Genomic DNA, 18,428 nt, shown 5'->3' on the forward strand with positions numbered 1-18,428 from the left:
TGGTAACCACCGTTCTACTATAGATACCTCATAAAGGTTAGTTACATTTTGATGGAAATGAATGTAAGAGATCAGCAAGATCCTGTGACCATGTCCTGTTCAGCAAGATACTTGGAGAAGCAGGCGTGGTGAGGAGGAAGGGACTTGAGAGTGTAGATGTGTTTGAGACAGTGGGAGGGGGAGGAACTAGGGTGGAGTATGGCAGGGATTTGTGTATCTTCATGGTTCCATCTTTGAATGTTTAAATCTTTTGGTTCATTTGAATAAAATTTCATGAAGCAGGTAAAAATACAGATTAAGGGAGTTTCCTGGTGGCACAGTGGTTAAGAATCCGCCTGCCAATGCAGGGGACACGGGTTCGACCCCTGGTTGGGGAAGATCCCACATGCCGTGGAGCAGCTAAGCCCGTGCGCCACAACTGCTGAGCCTGCGAGCCACAACTACTGGGCCCATGTACCGCAACTACTGAAGCCCATGCCCTCTAGGGCCTGCGTGCCTCAACTGCTGAGCCCCTGTGCTGCAACTACTGAAGCCCATGCGCCTAGAGAGCCCGTGCTCCACAACAAGAGAAGCCACCGCAATGAGAAGCCCGCGCACTGCAACAAAGAGTAGCCCCCGCTCGCCGCAACTAGAGAAAGCCTGCGTGCAGCAATGAAGACCCAATGCAACCAAAAAAAAAAAAAATTACAGATTAATTTTTTTCCAACCACTTGGCCCCAATACTGTTTACTGAGCAATTCATCTTTTCCCTACTGATTTAAAAAAAGGTTCACTGTAGAATTTCAGAATGTTCCTTCATAAGACACATTGTCAAAGGAGAACAGTCCTCCCAAGCAATCTCATATGACACTCTATAAATTCAGAGGTAATGGAAAAGCTAAAACGTAAACACAAAAGTTCATTGTCAATAATCTTGGCTCTTTTTTCCCTGTAAATGAGGCCTCTCAATTTTTCTCTCTATAGGAAGAACTAAATAAACAGTTCTGTTTAACCCTTTTAATTTGATGCTAAATTAATTTTACTCTAATGGCACTGTTAACTCTCATTTAGTTGTACCAGTTAAGAGTACCTTTGGCAGGAGGAAAGGAAATCAGTGTGCAGTGTGCCCATGTGAGTTAGGGCCTTGGAAAACCCAGCAGGAATAAACTCAGTGGTGGAAGAAGCAGAGGCAAGGCGGCAGGCAGGGAGCTTTTCCAGGGGTGCTCACCATGTCTGTTCTTAGGGCTCTCTAGGATATGTTTTGAGCTGCACTTGTGTGCTGCAAGCACTCTTAGTGAGCAGCCCAGATTGGGTTGACTTCTACTTTTAGTGCCAATCACAAAGGCAACATCAAATTCCATAAATCTATTATTTTGTTAAAGTAAGTGTATTTTTGCAATTTTAACATTCTTCAGTTTCATAAACATTTGCAGAAGGGGTGAGGGGCAAATAAATACTCTGATGGTGTGGCATTTCTTATTTTCTGCTTGAGAGACATGTTCGTTTCCCCTCCTTTTCCTTTTAATCTTACTGTCTCCCCGCCACAGCTGCTTCTGAACTCCATCCTCATCTCTCCTGCTGTGACAGTTCACTAGCCTTCACAGTACCGAAGGCGCTTTCAACTCTTATTTTCCACCAACTGTCAGTTGCAAAATAAGGTTGCTTTGTTTGGGAGGGAAAGGGTAGAATCCTTTCTGAATGTCTTCTTTCCCTTTGAAGCAGGAGCACTTCAGAGACAATTGAACTGCTTTTAGGTTTTTGTTACCACCCAGCTTTTTCTTCTGATAGATCCTGCCGTGAACACAGTTCTGTTGATAACATCGATTTGTTGCTATGGAAATAGTGGTAATGTCACAGATTCAGCTCAGTGACTTTACTTCAGGTTCACGCGGGAGAAATGGGCAAGGCTTTAGGGGAGAACCTCATTAAAACCAAAAGCTATCAATTATAAGCAGGTGAAAGGTAAATGGAGCCAGCCTTTTAGGTAATGAAAACATAAGTGTGAACCCCTAGCACATTCGCTGCATGCAGTTGAGTGCCCCAGCGTGAATTCCAACCCACAAGAGTCTTTGACAAAATCACAAATTTACACTTCCTCAGAGTATTTCTTCTACTTAAGTTTAAGTCTCTTAACCCAAATTACTTGCACTAAAATGGTCTTTCTCTTTTGATCACCAGGGCACGGACAACAGCCAGTAGTTCCTCCTCCAGTCTCAGCAGCAAGTCCGCCAGCCAGCAGGCCCCAGCAACAGAATGGGAGCTCGGGAGTGGGTGAGGCTGCCACGTGAGGATGCGTGCTGATTGTGTGTGGCAGGCTTTCGAATGATGGTTTGAAATTTAATCTGAGACTAAAGGGAGTTTTCAAAATGCTATTCCTGACAGTTGCTTCTTGCAAAGAATAATTCCAGTTCTTCTTGGAATTATTGTAAAGTGTGTGATTGAAAAAATGATTAAAGACTGTCTTTTAAAGATACATAATATGCTTTTTTTAAAAAAAATCAGAATGATACACTGTTCTTTGTTAACAGTTTATCTGGTAGTTTCTCACTTACACCGTCTTGACTTTGTGAATTACGTACCTTTTAAATTCTCGCCTTTTAACTCTTTAGGATCCGCTTATTAAATTTGGCTTGTCTGTCTCCAGGTTTCCCATCTGGGGCTCTTGTGGGTATTTATCTTAGCTTGAAGACAGTATCATTTATGTTGGTCATAGGTCCTGCTTCTCTGTCTCACGGATGAGAAATAGTTTCTTCTTTTTAACTTTCTCTTGAGCAGGTCCTGAGAGGCTGTAATGGAATCATCCTGTTTACTTTCTGGCCTTTGCTTTAGGAACCTCCTCATGTGGGATGTCACCATTGAAAATTATGATTTGTAGAGTTTGGTTGGAATTTATTTTTAGAGTTTCTTTTTTCTGTCCCAGCTTCACATACACCACCTATTCCCCTCCCCTCAACTATTAGTTTCTGTTTCTCAGTGCTAAGATTCTAAGAAAAGCAGGGTTAAGATGTCACTGATGTTTCTGTGAAACTTGCAGGACAGAAGTCTTTTTCCCCATTAGTCTTTGATGTTTTTATCTACCTTGCAAGAGCTAGCTATCTTCTATCCATCTCCCTTTCTAAGTGGATCTATTTATACAGAACTCTCAAATTATGTACTGTTGAAGGGGGGTGGTACAATAGATTATCTAAAATGGTAAATACCCTAATAGTCACTTCCTTATTAGGCTAAAATACAAATAGTATGTTATTCTTCTTCCCACCCCCCCACCCCTACAGATTTATCTTTCCAGTTGTCTATCTTTGGCTTATATTGAGATTGATTTTAAAAAATCAGTTAACATTCCCATAACACATAACTGGGTGCTGAAAGAAAAAGGACTGGAAGTGTATGAGGGGAGGCTGCCTGCCAGCATGAGAACTGGATGTGTGTGTGTTTTGTGTAATTGTGTATTGTATACTAGGTATGTATAGACACACATAGATATTCTGCAGAGTATGTGTGCTTCCTTGTGTCACCTTGAGGTAATTGTTACTGTTGTGTGTGTAGTCGTTTCTTGACTCCCCAGTTAGAAGAGAAAATTTGAAGATCTGGGACCATGTATGTATATTTTTTACTAAGTGCTACAAATGCCTAGAATAGTGCAATACGGGCTGTGGAAACTCAATAAATAAATGCCAAGTAATGGAAGATTCACATTTCTAGCCAGATGCCATTCTGAAGAAATGTTTTGATATAGAATATATGAAATCATTGGACGAAATTATCTTTTCTGAATTTGGAGGTTGAAGCTTTATAGAAACAGCATGCATGTAAAAGATTTCATCTGCTTACAGGCTTTACGTAATTACGTATCCTTCCCAAGTGCAAGACAGCTTCTTAGGCTTGGATAAAGGAGTCAAGAAGGGGTCCCGAAAGCCAGCCACCTACTTGTCTTGAACCGAAAACTGATTCTTGCCCTTTGCTCCCAACTAAACCCAATCCCGTAAACTTCATTCTAGACTTTCCGTGCCTGTAAGACCAGTTGAGAACTGGGAGTTTTCTGGGGATGTTTTTTTTTTTTTTTTTTTTTTTTTCTGGGGATGTTTTGAGGCGATATATTTGTGATAGGTATCCTTCACCTCAGATGGTTCACCCACTGTGTCCCTTAATTCCTAGCATTTCCTTTTGCTTTTTCTCTTATGCAACTAGTGACTTGTCATCAGTTTTACCAGTCAAGAAGGTTGATTTTCTTTCTCTGACCCATTATCCTGCCTGTTGATACACGGGAAAAGTTTAAGAGGGTTGACCTCCGAAATAGCAGTGTCTGGATTCATTATCATTATTATCTTGACCTCAGGGCGTAAGTCAGCAGATACAGTTGTGAACATCTGTGTGCCCAGCCTTCATCCTAGATCTGCCTCTAGCCTCCTGTTTCAGTCTCTGTTTGATGTGCAGATCTCTTGATTATTTAAAAGGAAAAACTTTGTCTCTCATCTTGTATGATGTAACTAGTAATTGAGAGTTCTTGCAAAGCTTACTATAAAATTTAAATAAAATAATGATTGTCCTTCTTTGTGTTTGTTTTTAAAGGTACCACTGTATCTAAGATTTTTGGTGCCTCAAAGACATTTGGAAAACCTGGAGGTACCAGCCTAGGGAACACCTCCGGGGGAACACAGGCCAAAGTGGTACCCATTGCCAGCCTCACCCCTTACCAGTCCAAGTGAGTTATTTCATGGAATAAGTTCAGAAGGGACTTAGAAAAGAATATAAGAGGTTATTATGGGCTCTTGAGTTACTTGTATGTGAACTTCAGGATTACCACACATAAAATAGGTTTCCTCCTTTTTTTTTTCTCTAGAGGGGGAGGAGATAACAAATTGTGGCAACCTTTAACTCTCAATAAAAGAATGGCAAAAAGAGCAATCATCCATAGCCTATGGAATTTCATTCGTTTTAAAAGAATTTGAAATTTAAAAGATTTAATGTTTCAAGAATCAGTTGGTAGTCCTATGAGTAAGAATAAATTTTCTAATTCAGAAGGTATTTCATCTTATCATATAAATAGGTGACTTTTAGTCTAAAAATTATTACTCTGATTTAGTTGGCTAAAAGAATCTGTGCTGTTTGTATTAACCATAGTAATATAACCTGAACAGATATTTCTTTTATATGACTTCTTTCCATTCAAAATTAATTTTAGCTGCGGAAAATTAGTGAGTACTCGTTTCAGAATTCTTTCAGATATGTTTTTGTTTGTTCTTCAATTCTTTGCAATATAGGGAAGATCTGTTCCCCTGTGAAATTATGAGTAAGGTAGCTAATGTGCCCAGCACCTATATTCAGGATGGGCACTAGGACTGGATGTCAGACCTTGTGCCTCCTTTTTTAGTGGCCTCTGTCTGAGGTCATAGTGCTTGAGGGTGTTTTCTTTTGGTGCCTGAACCAACACCGCGTTCCATACCCCTGTATTTATATTCAGTGTGTCTTGGAAACGAGACAGAAGTTTGACTTCAGTTATATCAGCTCCCATGACTGAAAATAGTGGCAAAATATAATTGCTGGTATTACTGCATTTTCTAGCTTAGAACCTTTCATTAAGGGGATAGTGTTGCCTTGGTGATGCTTTTTGGAGAAGGGAGAGCGTTCATAAATTTACTTATTTGACAGGAGAATGAGTCAGTGTTAAATCACCTTGTGTGTTTTACTATTTGCTTATTCTACAAACTGTCAAACCTGGATGTCATCGTGGGGTTTTAATTAGCTGGATTAAAATACAGCTTACACTGAAAAATGGAATATGCATAAGATAAGAAAGGCTATAAGAAGATGATAGGGAACCTTTCAGATCTTTCCCAAGTAAGACTCCAAACACTAATATAATCTATTTGGTTTTTAGGTGGACTATTTGTGCTCGTGTTACCAACAAAAGTCAGATCCGTACCTGGAGCAATTCCCGAGGGGAAGGGAAGCTTTTCTCTATAGAACTAGTTGATGAGAGTGTGAGTATCTGTCAAGTGGGGAAAGAGGAGTCTTCGACTCTGAGAAACAGAGGGCCCATCTCTGTGCAGGCCTGTGAGGTGAAAAACAATAGTAAGCCAAGAAGAAACACGATTCTTCTTGTTTTTCTTCTATTGTAGTCTTCTGATGCTGTCTGGGGGCAAAGGGTTAAAGTCATAAATAAAATCCTTGATCTCAAACGAAAGCATTTGTTGCAGTAGAAATTAGTTTTCTAAAGGTAAGTAGCCTCACGGGCAGGAGAAACCAGAGACACTGTCTGACTTGCTGGCAGGCTTAGTCGAAGCCCCAGGGGGTTATATCTGCTTAGGAGCCAAGTGGAGCTTTGGGCTACAGCAGAAGGCATGCAGCAGCCTTGATATGTGATAAGTGATCAGTTCTGTGGGAGATGGATTCTGGCTGTGCAGACACTATATGCTTTTCTTTTTTTTTTTTTTTTCTTCAATAAATTTATTTATTTATTTTTGGCTGCGTTGAGTCTTCACTGCTGCACACGGGCTTTCTCTAATTGCGGCGAGCGGGGGCTACTCTTCGTTGCGGTGCACAGGCTTCTCATTGCCGTGGCTTCTCATTGCCGTGGCTTCTCGTTGCGGAGCACGGGCTCTAGGCGCGCGGGCTCAGTAGTTGTGGCGCACGGGCTTAGTTGCTTCGCAGTATGTGGGATCTTCCCAGACCAGGGATCGAACCCTTGTCCCCTGCATTGGCAGGCGGATTCTCAACCACTGTGCCACCAGGGAAGTCCCTCTATATGCTTTTCTTAAACAAGACCAAACCATGATGAAGAGATGAAAAATCCACGTTGTGGAGTCTCCACAAAGTCTTGTCATGCTATTTCTCTGTCCATTAGTTTTGTTTATAACTCCTAATGTATACTTCAAGCATTCTTTTCAAACTGCTGCATATTTCCTATTTGTTCAAACCTCTAACAGGGCCGAAAAAAACAGTTGGTTTGTTTTTATTTTTTTGTTTGTTTTTTGAAGATGGGATAATACCCTAAAATGTATTGACTGTGAGGGCAGAATCGGTGTCAGAACCTTTTTTTTTTTTTTTACCAGATTATTGGTCTCATCTGTCATTTGGCTAAAAATTCAGCTGTTAATTTAAGTTTCTTCTCCATCTGTAGCATTTTGACTGATGGAAAAGTAAAAGTGAAAATCCAATCACAAGCAACTTGAAAGTATGACTTGTTTTTAACATTTTTGGCAGTGACTCCTGAGTATGAAGTAATTCCTTGCTGGGTGCAAACATGAGGGAAACTGGTGAATCGCAGTGGCTCAGCACACTTCCCTGGGGGCTTCAGTCGTGTCACTCAGTGTTCAAAAATTTTTATTTATTTTTTAATTTTTTTAGGTTTCTAACTTGAGGTTAATGAAGCACAGTAACGGGATCAACCAGTTAAACTTGGGTTGTTTCATTAGGGTTACTAACTTGAATATGTGACTGTGAACTGTGTGTTTCTGGGGTGACTGTTCTACTGCTTTAAAGATGTCGTTTTGACACTAAGATGTCCTGTTTTTCACTGGTAAAACTTGAACTCCCCAATTCTAACCTGTTCTCGCACGCTTCTGCAGGGCGAAATCAGAGCGACTGCTTTCAATGAGCAAGCGGACAAGTTCTTTCCTCTTATTGATGTGAACAAGGTACAGTAGCATGGAGTCTAGAACGGGAACAGCCAAGCGGCGGGGTGAGGGGTGCTGTCTGTTGGAGAGCTATGTGATCTGTAAAGCGTTTTTATATCCGATTTGATGGCCTATCCCACGTTCCATAGCTTGGCCTCTTTTGCAGGTCTATTACTTCTCTAAAGGCACCCTGAAGATCGCCAACAAACAATTCACAGCCGTCAAAAACGACTATGAGATGACCTTCAATAATGAGACTTCTGTCATGCCCTGTGAAGATGGTCATCATTTACCCACAGTTCAGTTTGATTTCACAGGGATTGGTGACCTAGAGAGCAAGTCTAAAGACTCACTTGTAGGTAAGTATGTGTGTGAGAATGAAGAGAGTGGTGATTATTAGTTGTGTTTGCAACATACAGGGGAGGCCTGAGACTTCAGTGCTTGCTGTCCAACCTCTGGTCATGCTGTAGTGGGAGCCTTGACCATCTCTTGCTAAAACGTTGTGCCTGTGTTTTAGACGTAATCGGGATCTGCAAGAGCTATGAAGATGTCACTAAAATCACAGTGAAGTCTAACAACAGAGAAGTCTCTAAGAGGAATATCTATTTGATGGACATGTCAGGGAAAGTGGTGAACGCTACTCTGTGGGGAGAAGATGTGAGTACCCGCGTTGAGTGGTCAGAGCATGTGCAGAGAGGCGAAGACGTAAAGAGCTTCCAGGGTGGTGGTCTTGCCCCGGAAGCTGTGGGGCTTTGGCCATGTCGGCTGTGTAGACCCTTCCTAATGAAGGGTTGGACTATCTGGGGAGTATTTGAAAACATTTATTTGATTTACTTCTGTGAGATTTGCTATGATTTAGATTTTACATAGTGAAACGCTCTTTCCTCTAATTCTCGATTAGTTTTGATGTATCTCTGAGCAGATTCTTGTGTGTGAGGTTCTCTTGTATAGATTCCATGTGCCATTTATTGCATTCACTCTACTGTTGGCTGTTTCCTTTGTTTTCTGTAAAAATGTTCTGTGCATTCTTCCTGCTAGTGACAATTGTTTGTATTTGTTTGTTGTCTTTGTTGTTATGCAGGCTGATAGATTTGATGGTTCTAGACAACCCGTGATGGCTATCAGAGGAGCGAGAGTTTCTGATTTTGGTGGACGGAGCCTCTCTGTACTGTCTTCAAGTACCGTCATTGTGAACCCTGACATCCCAGAGGCCTACAAGCTTCGTGGATGGTAGGTTTTACGGGGCTAAACACAAGGGTTATTTGAGCCTTAGTTTGGAGAAGAGCTGGTTCTTTTGGTTCCCACGATCGGTATATGAGCTATCTGCCAAGCAGAGAGCTTCGTTTCTGAGTGGAGCAGTGCCTGTATTTCTTGGAGACAATGTGCCTTCTGAGAGGATGGCTCTAAAGCCCTTCAACTGACAGACCTGTAACCCCATGACAAACCTGGAGAGTCGCAGGGAGCAATTAGGACGGGAATGCTGCCTGCTGACCTTGATCCTGTGAAGCAGGTGAGGCCGACGGTAGCAGCTGTATGGTGAAGCTCTGTGAGCGGCGGCGACTTTCTTTTCATGACTCAAAAGCTGTGGGCTTCTGCGGCATCGGGGGAGAGAGTGCTTCTTGCTCCGTCCAGTCTCTGGTGCCAATTGCATCCTCTAGTATGTATTCACTGGACTCTGATCAAGTGCGGTGGGCACAGTGGGCCTTTGTGGGTGTCGCGTTGTTATTCATGGAGCACTCGGGGGATGAGGAGAGCCTACTAAGATCTCCTCGCTATGTCTAGCTGTTTAGGGTGTTAAAACTCTGCCTTAAAAGAGCACTTCAAACTGAAGCATGGTATGCAAGCATTGATGTGGTCAGGGAAAGCCCTGGAACTAGCTTGAGCTTAAATAATTTGTGTAGCTGCGGTCACACGAGGGAGTCCTAGGGTTTGAGTGACTAAGGAATTAGCTCATATTACATACTCCCCACTTTCGTTTGAGCCTCATGTGAACCAGTTGCACTAGTATTTGAATAGTTTCATGAAATAGCTACTGGCATGACCATGTCACTTAAGCCAGCCTTGTGCATGTGGTCCCTGTGGATCTGTATTTAACTCTTCTGGTAGCTGGCATTGCATTATAAGGGAAGGCCCATTCGTTAATAACCTGACCAGACGTAATCACAGCTTTGGTTTGTTCTTACTGCTTGATTTCCTTTCAGGCTCTGGAGCTCGACCTCAGTTTAATTGCGTGCCCACATTAAGGTCTTCATATTTTTCTTGTCGATAACTGTGATCCCAGTCAACATAAAAAGACATGGCTGCCTCTAGAATAAAAGAACTTGGCATTGATCAAAGAGAAGCTCAGTGTACATGTCCCACCTAGGCAAGGACTGGAGATGTTTAGATCTTGGTTGCAACGATGTGGAGTTTTTACTGTAAGAAGGGCTGCCTCTCTCCTTGCTCTGTTGACTCCAGATAGCTGTCTTCGGTGGCAAATGTCTCCTTGGAGTTTTTGAAACCGTAAACTCATGTAGCTAGTTGTGGTGAAACAGATTTATGGACCTTGCTGTGCCTCTGTGACAGATTTAGCCGCTGATCTGACAGAACAAAAAGGCAATTGTCTGCAGCTTAGGGCAGCATCCATTCTGTTCCATGCTCTCTTTTTAAGGAGCCTGTTCTGTATGTGGTTACTTCTAGTTACCCTCCTTTTGGGTGACATTGGCATGTTTTTAATCTCAGACTGACTCTTCCCTGCCACAAGTATGTTTCTGAGACACTTCCTCTCGGGCCCCCTTTCCTTCATATTAGCTGATATGTGATCAAGAAATGTAATCAATTTTATAATAATTTAACATAAATTAATTTCAACTTTAATAATGGCATAAATGGGACTTCCCTGGTGGCGCGCCCAGTGGTTAAGAATCCGCCTTCCAATGCAGGGGACGTGGGTTCGATCTCTGGTCCAGGAAGATCCCACATGCCGCGGAGCAACTAAGCCCGTGCGCCACAACTACTGAGCCTGCACTCTAGAGCCCGTGAGCCACAACTACTGAAGCCCGTGCGCCTAGAGCCTGTGCTCTGCAAAAGGAGAAGCCACAGCAATGAGAAGCCCGCGCACCACAACAAAGAGTAGCCCCCGCTCGCCGCAACTAGAGAAAGCCCGTGCGCAGCAACAAAGACCCAACACAGCCAAAAATAAAATTAAAAAAAGAAAATAACTTAAAAAAATATATATATATGTGTGTGTGTGTGTGTGTGTGTGTGTGTATATATATATATATATATATATATAGGCATGAGTAAAATCTCGCTAGGAAGGTAAATCTACAAGGAAACAGATAAATACCTTCTAATAAATTACTTTGAATCATATAATCTTTTGAAATTATACCAGGCTTAAAAGATCTTTCACCATGGGAACACTTTTTGCTACCCTGTTAAAATATGTTAACTGTCCCCTTCTATCCTGATACATTTCAGTGATGATAAAAATGCAGCTGCTGAGCAAGAATGAGCATCAGTAGCCCAAAGAACTATACCACAGCTCTCCATTGTTGCTTTTTTTGTTGTTGACTTTCTGGGTTACTGTTTTTAGGCCTTGGGCCCTCTGGCCAGCGTTGATATGCAAGGCTCATTTAAGAAAAGTTTCTGTGGTAGTTGGGCACTGTCTTTCTTGACCACTGGGGGGCATCAAAGCAATTGAGATAAAAAAGAGGTCATTCCATTTCTTCAGTAGACTTAAGATACAATGAGGAAGATAGTACCATCAGCTCACTTGGCCATGACCTGTGAAAGTTGGGTGGGGGTGCTTCCCTGGTGGCGCAGTGGTTAAGAATCCGCCTGCCAATGCAGAGGACGCGGGTTCGAGCCCTGGTCCGGGAAGATCCCACATGCCGTGGAGCAACTAAGCCCATGCGCCACAACTACTGAGGCTGCTCTAGAGACCGTGAGCCACAACTGCTGAGCCTGCGTGTCACAACTGCTGAGCCCGCGTGCCACAACTACTGAAGCCCGCGTGCCACGACTACTGAAGCCCGCACACCTAGAACCCGTGCTCCGCAACAAAAGAAGCCACCACAGTAAGAAGCCCACATACTGCAACGAAGAGTAGCCCGCGCTCGCCGCAACTAGAGAAAGCCCGCGCAACGAAGACCCAGCGAAGCAAAAAAAAAAAAAAAAAAGAAAGAAAGAAAGAAAAAAAAGAAGTTGGATGGGGAGTGGATAGCCCGTATATAACATGTAGGAGCAAGTATCATATTCAGTAAGCATATATAGTGCCTCTTATTCTTTGTTTTTCAGGTTTGACTCAGAAGGACAAGCCTTAGCTGGCGTTTCCATCTCTGATCTAAAGAGTGGAGGAATAGGAGGGAGCAACACCAACTGGAAAACTTTATATGAGGTTAAATCAGAGAACTTGGGCCAAGGTGACAAGGTATCTGCATTCCTAACTTTCTTCACAAAAGCATGTAAAATGTGCGAGACAATAGTTTTCAGATCCCAGTTCTGGTACCAGCTGTTAGACCTTAATTCAGAGCTATGAGTCTTACCTGGGGCTCTGCCCAGAGCATGGCATGATGGTTGAGGATCCCAGCCAGAATGAAGGAGCTGTGCTTTCTAATAGGAGTATGTTACATCCCTCAGGTAGGTTGAGGCAGAAAGATGTTCAAGCTTTGACTTAGAGAGTTGTGTAGTTCTCAGAGGGATCTTAGCAAAGTGGTAGTAATCAGGTTGTGTATTTTATGAACTGCCTTCGGGTCCATATTTCTTTCCTCTGATTGTTCCTGCAAACTGAAATGCCCGTATATGAAGAAGGTGGCTTTTGAGATTATAGCTCACACCGAGCATTAGTCAGTCTCAGCATCAGACATCGGGCGGTTCACATGTGCCCTCACTGGCTGTAGAATATTAACGTCTCGTGGGCTGAGCGCTGCTGGTATTCTCTGACAAGAATGGCTCTGGTATTTGACTTTAGTTGCAACTTCCCTTTCAATGTTTGTATTTAATGACCCTCCTCCCATCTTAATCTAAACCTGTATTCTGTCAGCAGTTCAATATTTAAATCATTTATTTCTCCTTTATGCTCCCCAAACCAGTAATTCCTGCTTTATTATTTTCATATTATACAATATAGTTTTTATTCCTTACTGTCTCATTTCGCTATACTCTCTTATTCATCATTGTCAATGACTGCAATTCATAATGCTGTTATACAGCATCCTGAGAATGAAACATTGGACAGATCTGTGTCTCTTGTCAACCAGTTTCTTTCTTAGATCTAGGGGTAGACAGTATGTAACAAGAAATCAGGCCTAGAGAATACCTGTTCGCACCCAAACTTTCAAGTCACACTTTGAATCTGGACCTTACCTGGAAATACAGAAACACCCTTCAGGCATTCTCCTCAGAGACTCCCCTTCTCTAGGGCCTTTTAGAGTGAGGATTTGCCTGAGCTCTTTAAACATCCACCATATTGTTTTGCCTCTTCTGTTCTGAAACATCAGGAAGCCCCAGAGGCTGCTGACCTGGCCCTGAATTGAGTACACCCAGAGGGAACTGCTTGCCCCCCAAAATTATTCATCCCGTATCCTTTCCATGAGAGTTAAAAGGCAAAGCAAATAGCAACATAAAGCCCATGCACATGACTTGGCCCTTGCTACACTTACTTATCAGGGACGACTCCACTTTGAAGACACTTGTTCAGTCTTTTTGCATTCTAAATTTGATGACTTAGACCAGGGGTTCACAAACAGGCCCACGGGCCATATCCAGCCTGCTGCCTGTTGTAAATACAAGTGCACTGAAACCAGCCACCCGCTCTCATCTCCGTACTGTCTGTGGACGATCTTGCACCACAGCAGCAGGGTGAGTGGCTGCAACAAAGACTGTGACCCAATGGCTTGTAAAGCCTGAATTAGTTACTGTCTAGCTTTTTACAGAAAAAGCTTGCTGACACCTGGCCAAATAAAGTTGAATCTAGACGCTAGAAATCATTGCTGTTGTTTTTAATGTGGGCGGAATGGTTGAACATAACTGTGCTAGATTTTACTGCATTCCTCTGTATTTCCTGGTTCTGTTACCTTTGGAGGGTCAGAGGAACAGGAGGAACAAGTCTTTGTCTCTTGAAGTCTTTGTCTTTCATATAATCTGTTTCAGTTTTAATCAATTTAGTCTAATTTAGAATTAATTCTTTTATTGTTAAGGAATAATATGCTTTATAACTTGGTTTATTACCTTCATGGGTTTTATAATCAGCACAAGTGACTTCTAAAAATGTAGAATGAATTATTCCGAGTAATCACATTGTGATCATGAGAATTAGAATATGTAAACGCTTACTCCTCATGTGTAAGGGCAAGTCCAGTCCTGAACATAGGCCTGTGCTCTGTGTCTCATGTCACTCTTTTCTCCTGAAGCCCGACTATTTTAGCTCTGTGGCGACAGTGGTGTATCTTCGCAAAGAGAACTGTATGTACCAGGCCTGCCCAACTCAGGACTGCAATAAGAAAGTGATTGATCAACAGAATGGATTGTACCGCTGCGAAAAGTGTGACAGTGAATTTCCCAATTTCAAGTACCGCATGATCCTGTCAGTAAGTAGAATGGGTGGATGAGGACCACTGTGGTGTTTCTTGAGTCCGTACCACATGCCTGGCACTGTCTCTTAGTTCAGGCTTTCAAATTGTCTGGGATGCCAGCAGTGACTGAGAGCTGTCTTATGGAGTGCCTCCTGGTGACTGAAGGATGTACAATTTAAAATGCAGAGGACTTTGGTGGCTTGTTTAAAACCTTTAGTCCAAAGGCCATTGTGGCTGGAGGGCCACTGAGTCCATTGTGCCCAGATTCTGTGTCTGAAGGAGAGTTTAGCTGGGCTGTATCTCCACTGAGATCTGAAATCACACATCCACACCACATCGTGTTCCTGCTGTGATCCAGACCTACATTTTGAACTTCTTTCTTGGATGCTTTTTACATTCTTTGGAAAGAATATGGCATATATAGTGGAAATGGGTTTTTTCCCTAGAAATTATTTTAATGAGTAGAAAAAGTTAATCTCCCAGTCTCCTTAGTGTGTCTTCCTTTTATTATTTCTTTGCTGAAATAACATAGAGTTGTGTTTTTTAGGTAAATATTGCTGATTTTCAAGAGAATCAGTGGGTCACATGTTTCCAGGAGTCTGCAGAGGCCATCCTTGGACAAAGCACTGCTTATCTTGGGGAGTTAAAAGAGAAGGTCAGCCGCGTCTTGTATCATTACCGTAATAGTTCCCATGCTGTAACACTTACCCATTTTTTGCTCTTTAATATTTTTTGGTTTGTTGCTTTTGGGTGTTGTATAGTTTCTCACTGATGATTATTTGAGAGCTCATCCGATTCTGTCTAATTGTGTCCACCTTGGATGTGCTAACAATGAGGCATGAAGTAGTGTCTATAAAATGCTTTAAAAACAGCACTTTCCAGCATTTTTTTCTCCTGTTACTGTTAGCACACCAAGAGTTGGTGTGCCTGCAATCACTTGAGATCTGGAAGGTGTCTTCTGAAATAAGCTGAAGTACAGATGTGACTTTTTTTTTTTTTTTTTTTTTTTGAGTCTGTGTTGGACTTTAAGTCCATTATGGTTTATCCTGGGACATTGAATAGTTCCCTGTGCTACAGTAAGACCTTGTTATCCATTCTGAATGTAATAGTTTACATCTACTAACCCCAAACTCCCAGTCCATCCCTCTCCCCCCACCTCTCCCCACCTTGGTAACCACAAGTCTGTTCTCTGTGTTTGTGAGTCTGTTTCTGCTTTGTAGATAGGTTCATTTGTGTGATATTTTAGATTCCACATGTATGGTATTTGTCTTTCTTTTTCTGACTTATTTAGTATGATAATCTCTAGTTGCATCCATGTTGCTGCAAATGGCATTATTTCGTTCTTTTTTATGGCTGAGTAGTATTCCATTGTGTATATGTACCACATCTTTATCCATTCCAGATGTGCCTTTTTAATGTAATAAACAGTTTTCTGAAAAGTTGAGTCAAATCCTCGTTTAAATTCACGTATAAGGTACTTGCTTATTTGATGTTGTCAGATGGAATTCTTACGAAGTAGCTTTCTTTCATAAGATAACTTTCTCCATTTCATTTTTGTAAATTAGTATTTTCACATATTAGTTTTATTTAATTCAAGGAATAGATTACTAATTATCCTAAACTTAAGAAAGGTACTTGCTCAGATAAAACATGTAAAGACCAATAAAAGCTATATTTTCTGGGCCACACAAATTAGCATCTATCTGTAGATTTTTTTCCCCTGTTTTCCTCCAAATCAGTTAGGATACTTATAAAAGCCACTAACAAAAAAAGGATTTGTCATTTGTTTTGGTGTGTGTGTGTTTTTCTTTTCTGTCTTCTCTTCTGTCCGTTTGGCTCTGCCCCTGTGTCTCTTTGAAATTGTCCATGAGCTCTCTAAAAATAATCCCAACAAACCCTTTTACAGAAATAACTGGAATTGACTTTAAAGTATGATGGTATCTTTTATCTGTTTTGCCTGGTCCTCTATTTTCATACCAGATTTTAAGGCTTGAGGCAGCCTTTCAGGATTTTTTATGAGCTTATTACATTTGGCTGGTTTCACTGCCAGTGAATGAGGACATATAGAAATTCTTTCCTCAGGAACCATGATATTCTTGGAGTATGCGCTCCATGCTTTCACTGATCTTGAAAGAATGATGGCAGCTGGTATGATTTTCTGAAGGTTTAACACATTGTTTTATTTACATACCCGAAAGCCTGAGGACTTTGTGTGTGTGTGTGTGTGTGTGTGTAGTAACCTTTACACAAAACAGTTCTATATATAATAAAGCCATTTTCATGTTTCAAGTGGCTTGCAAAGAACTATTTTTTAAAAAGTTCCTGTACATTTATTTTATGCATATTTATATAAAATGCTTTCTCTGATCCCTCTCTGTTTACCAGACTTTTTTTTTTTTAATTCAGAAGCTTAATCAAATAGTATTTGAGGGGCCAGAGAAAGAGGGAGAGAGGAGTATTGTTTTTAAACTTTTTCCCTAACCTTTGCCTACTTTTCCTGTTTTCCTCACTTCCTCACCAAATCCATAGCTGTAAATCCAGAGGCTGAAATAATGCATATGAAAACTTGAACTTTTTTCTGAGTGTGTCCTCCCATTCTTTGTGATGAAGATAGGAGCCTCAGATCTATTCCAGCACAGACTTTTAAAGTTTAGAAATGTGTTTCCTAAGAGTGTTTCAGTTTTTTTTTATTGTGGTAAATATACATAAAATTTACCATTTTAACCATTTTTAAGTGTAAGTTCAGTGGCATTAAATACGTTCACATTGTTGCGCAACCATCACCGTCATCAAGCTCGAGAACTTTTTCATCCTCCTAAGCCGAAACTCTGGACCCATTAAACACTAACTCTCCACTGCCCCTGGCAGCCATCATTCCACTTTCCGTCCCTATGAATTTGAGTACTCCAGGTAGAGTATTTTAATTTTTAATAAAATTCTACCTAAACAGTTTTATGTGATGAAATGTCACCTTAGTCATTCCTAAGAAATTTTAAACCACTGGGGGTGATCATTTTCTCAAGGATTTTCCTCAAAGTCTTTTCAGAAATCTTACGGACATTTTCAGATGGTCTGGTAGTTTCCATGCCTACAGTTTTACGTTTGTTTTTGCAGAACGAGCAAGCATTTGAGGAAGTTTTCCAGAATGCCAACTTTAGATCTTTTACATTCAGGATCAGGGTCAAATTGGAGACCTACAATGTAAGTAACATCACCCAAGGTGCAGGAGGGTTAGCAGTGGGGAACTGCTGTTTGTCACCCCCAGCAACATTATAGTGTTAACTGTCAGTTCCTTGCTTACTGTGTTCCAGACACAACACTAAGCACCCTGCATTTATTACGCATTGAATCTTCCCAGCACTGGGGTACCAAGCGTCATCCTGTTTTCAGATGAGGAAACAGACTTAAAGAGAGGTTAAGGGTCTCGTCCAGTGTCAACATCCAGAGAAAAAATGCTATGTGGCCTTTTTTTTTTTTTTGGCTGTGCCGTGCGGCAAGCCAGATCTTCGTTTCCCCAGGGATCAAACCTGTGCCCCCTGCATTGGGAGTGCGGAGTCTTAACCACTGGACCTCCAGGGAAGTCCCGCTGTGTGGCCTTTTCAGTTAAAACCTGGGGTTTTTTGGTTTGTGTCCCGACGAAATGGACTCGCATCTTCCACATGGTTTGGGTTCTAAAGTCAGTATGTGAAACAAAGACCATATGTAGTTAAAATTACCTTGAAAATTCCTTAAATTGCTCATAACATCATACGGTTGTAAAGTCATGATGAAACAGCCTTTATTGAGTACTTACTATCTGCCAGATACTGTTCTACACTCTTTACATACATTGTCTCGCTTCATCCTGGCAGTAACCCTATGTGTAGGAACTATTGTTAGCCCCGTTTTCACCAGCAAAAAAATGTAGGCATACGGAGAATGAGTAACTTGCCTAAATTCATATGCTAGCAAGTGGCAGAGCTAATAATGGCACACAGGCAGTCCAACCTCAGAGCTTTGCTCTCAGCCATGCTTAGAAATACGATTGGGTTTAGTCAGTACAGAGCACACTGTAGTGTGTGAGCCCCTGAGCTGGCCTCACCCTGTTCTGCCTCTGCAGGCAACGTCCAACCTAGTGAACCGGCGAGGGGAGAGAATTCAGAAAACTCCTCTGCTTGCCTCAGGGTTTACTCGTTCTGTTTTATTGTCAGACCTTAACCCTAATAACTGCTGATAGCTGTGCTTGGTTTTGTGAGCGTTAAATGAGACAGGGACTCCAGATGTCAGTGATACGATG

General features: G+C 41.7%; 1 protein-coding gene across 2 annotated transcripts in view; it reads left to right on the forward strand.

Annotated features, from left to right (window-relative positions):
• Window positions 1–18,428, forward strand: part of RPA1 (replication protein A1) — a 51,475-nt gene that overhangs the window by 31,499 nt on the left and 1,548 nt on the right. For both annotated transcript variants that reach the window (XM_036836824.1, XM_036836825.1), the window contains 11 exons: window positions 2,158–2,250; window positions 4,549–4,681; window positions 5,858–5,960; window positions 7,548–7,616; window positions 7,762–7,954; window positions 8,113–8,252; window positions 8,677–8,825; window positions 11,877–12,009; window positions 13,991–14,167; window positions 14,700–14,807; window positions 17,267–17,353. In XM_036836824.1, the coding sequence (XP_036692719.1) occupies window positions 2,158–2,250; window positions 4,549–4,681; window positions 5,858–5,960; window positions 7,548–7,616; window positions 7,762–7,954; window positions 8,113–8,252; window positions 8,677–8,825; window positions 11,877–12,009; window positions 13,991–14,167; window positions 14,700–14,807; window positions 17,267–17,353 (1,385 nt within the window). The remainder of the gene's footprint in view (window positions 1–2,157; window positions 2,251–4,548; window positions 4,682–5,857; window positions 5,961–7,547; window positions 7,617–7,761; window positions 7,955–8,112; window positions 8,253–8,676; window positions 8,826–11,876; window positions 12,010–13,990; window positions 14,168–14,699; window positions 14,808–17,266; window positions 17,354–18,428) is intronic.

Source organism: Balaenoptera musculus, chromosome 20, assembly GCF_009873245.2.
Source record: "Balaenoptera musculus isolate JJ_BM4_2016_0621 chromosome 20, mBalMus1.pri.v3, whole genome shotgun sequence".
Lineage (NCBI taxonomy): Eukaryota > Metazoa > Chordata > Mammalia > Artiodactyla > Balaenopteridae > Balaenoptera > Balaenoptera musculus.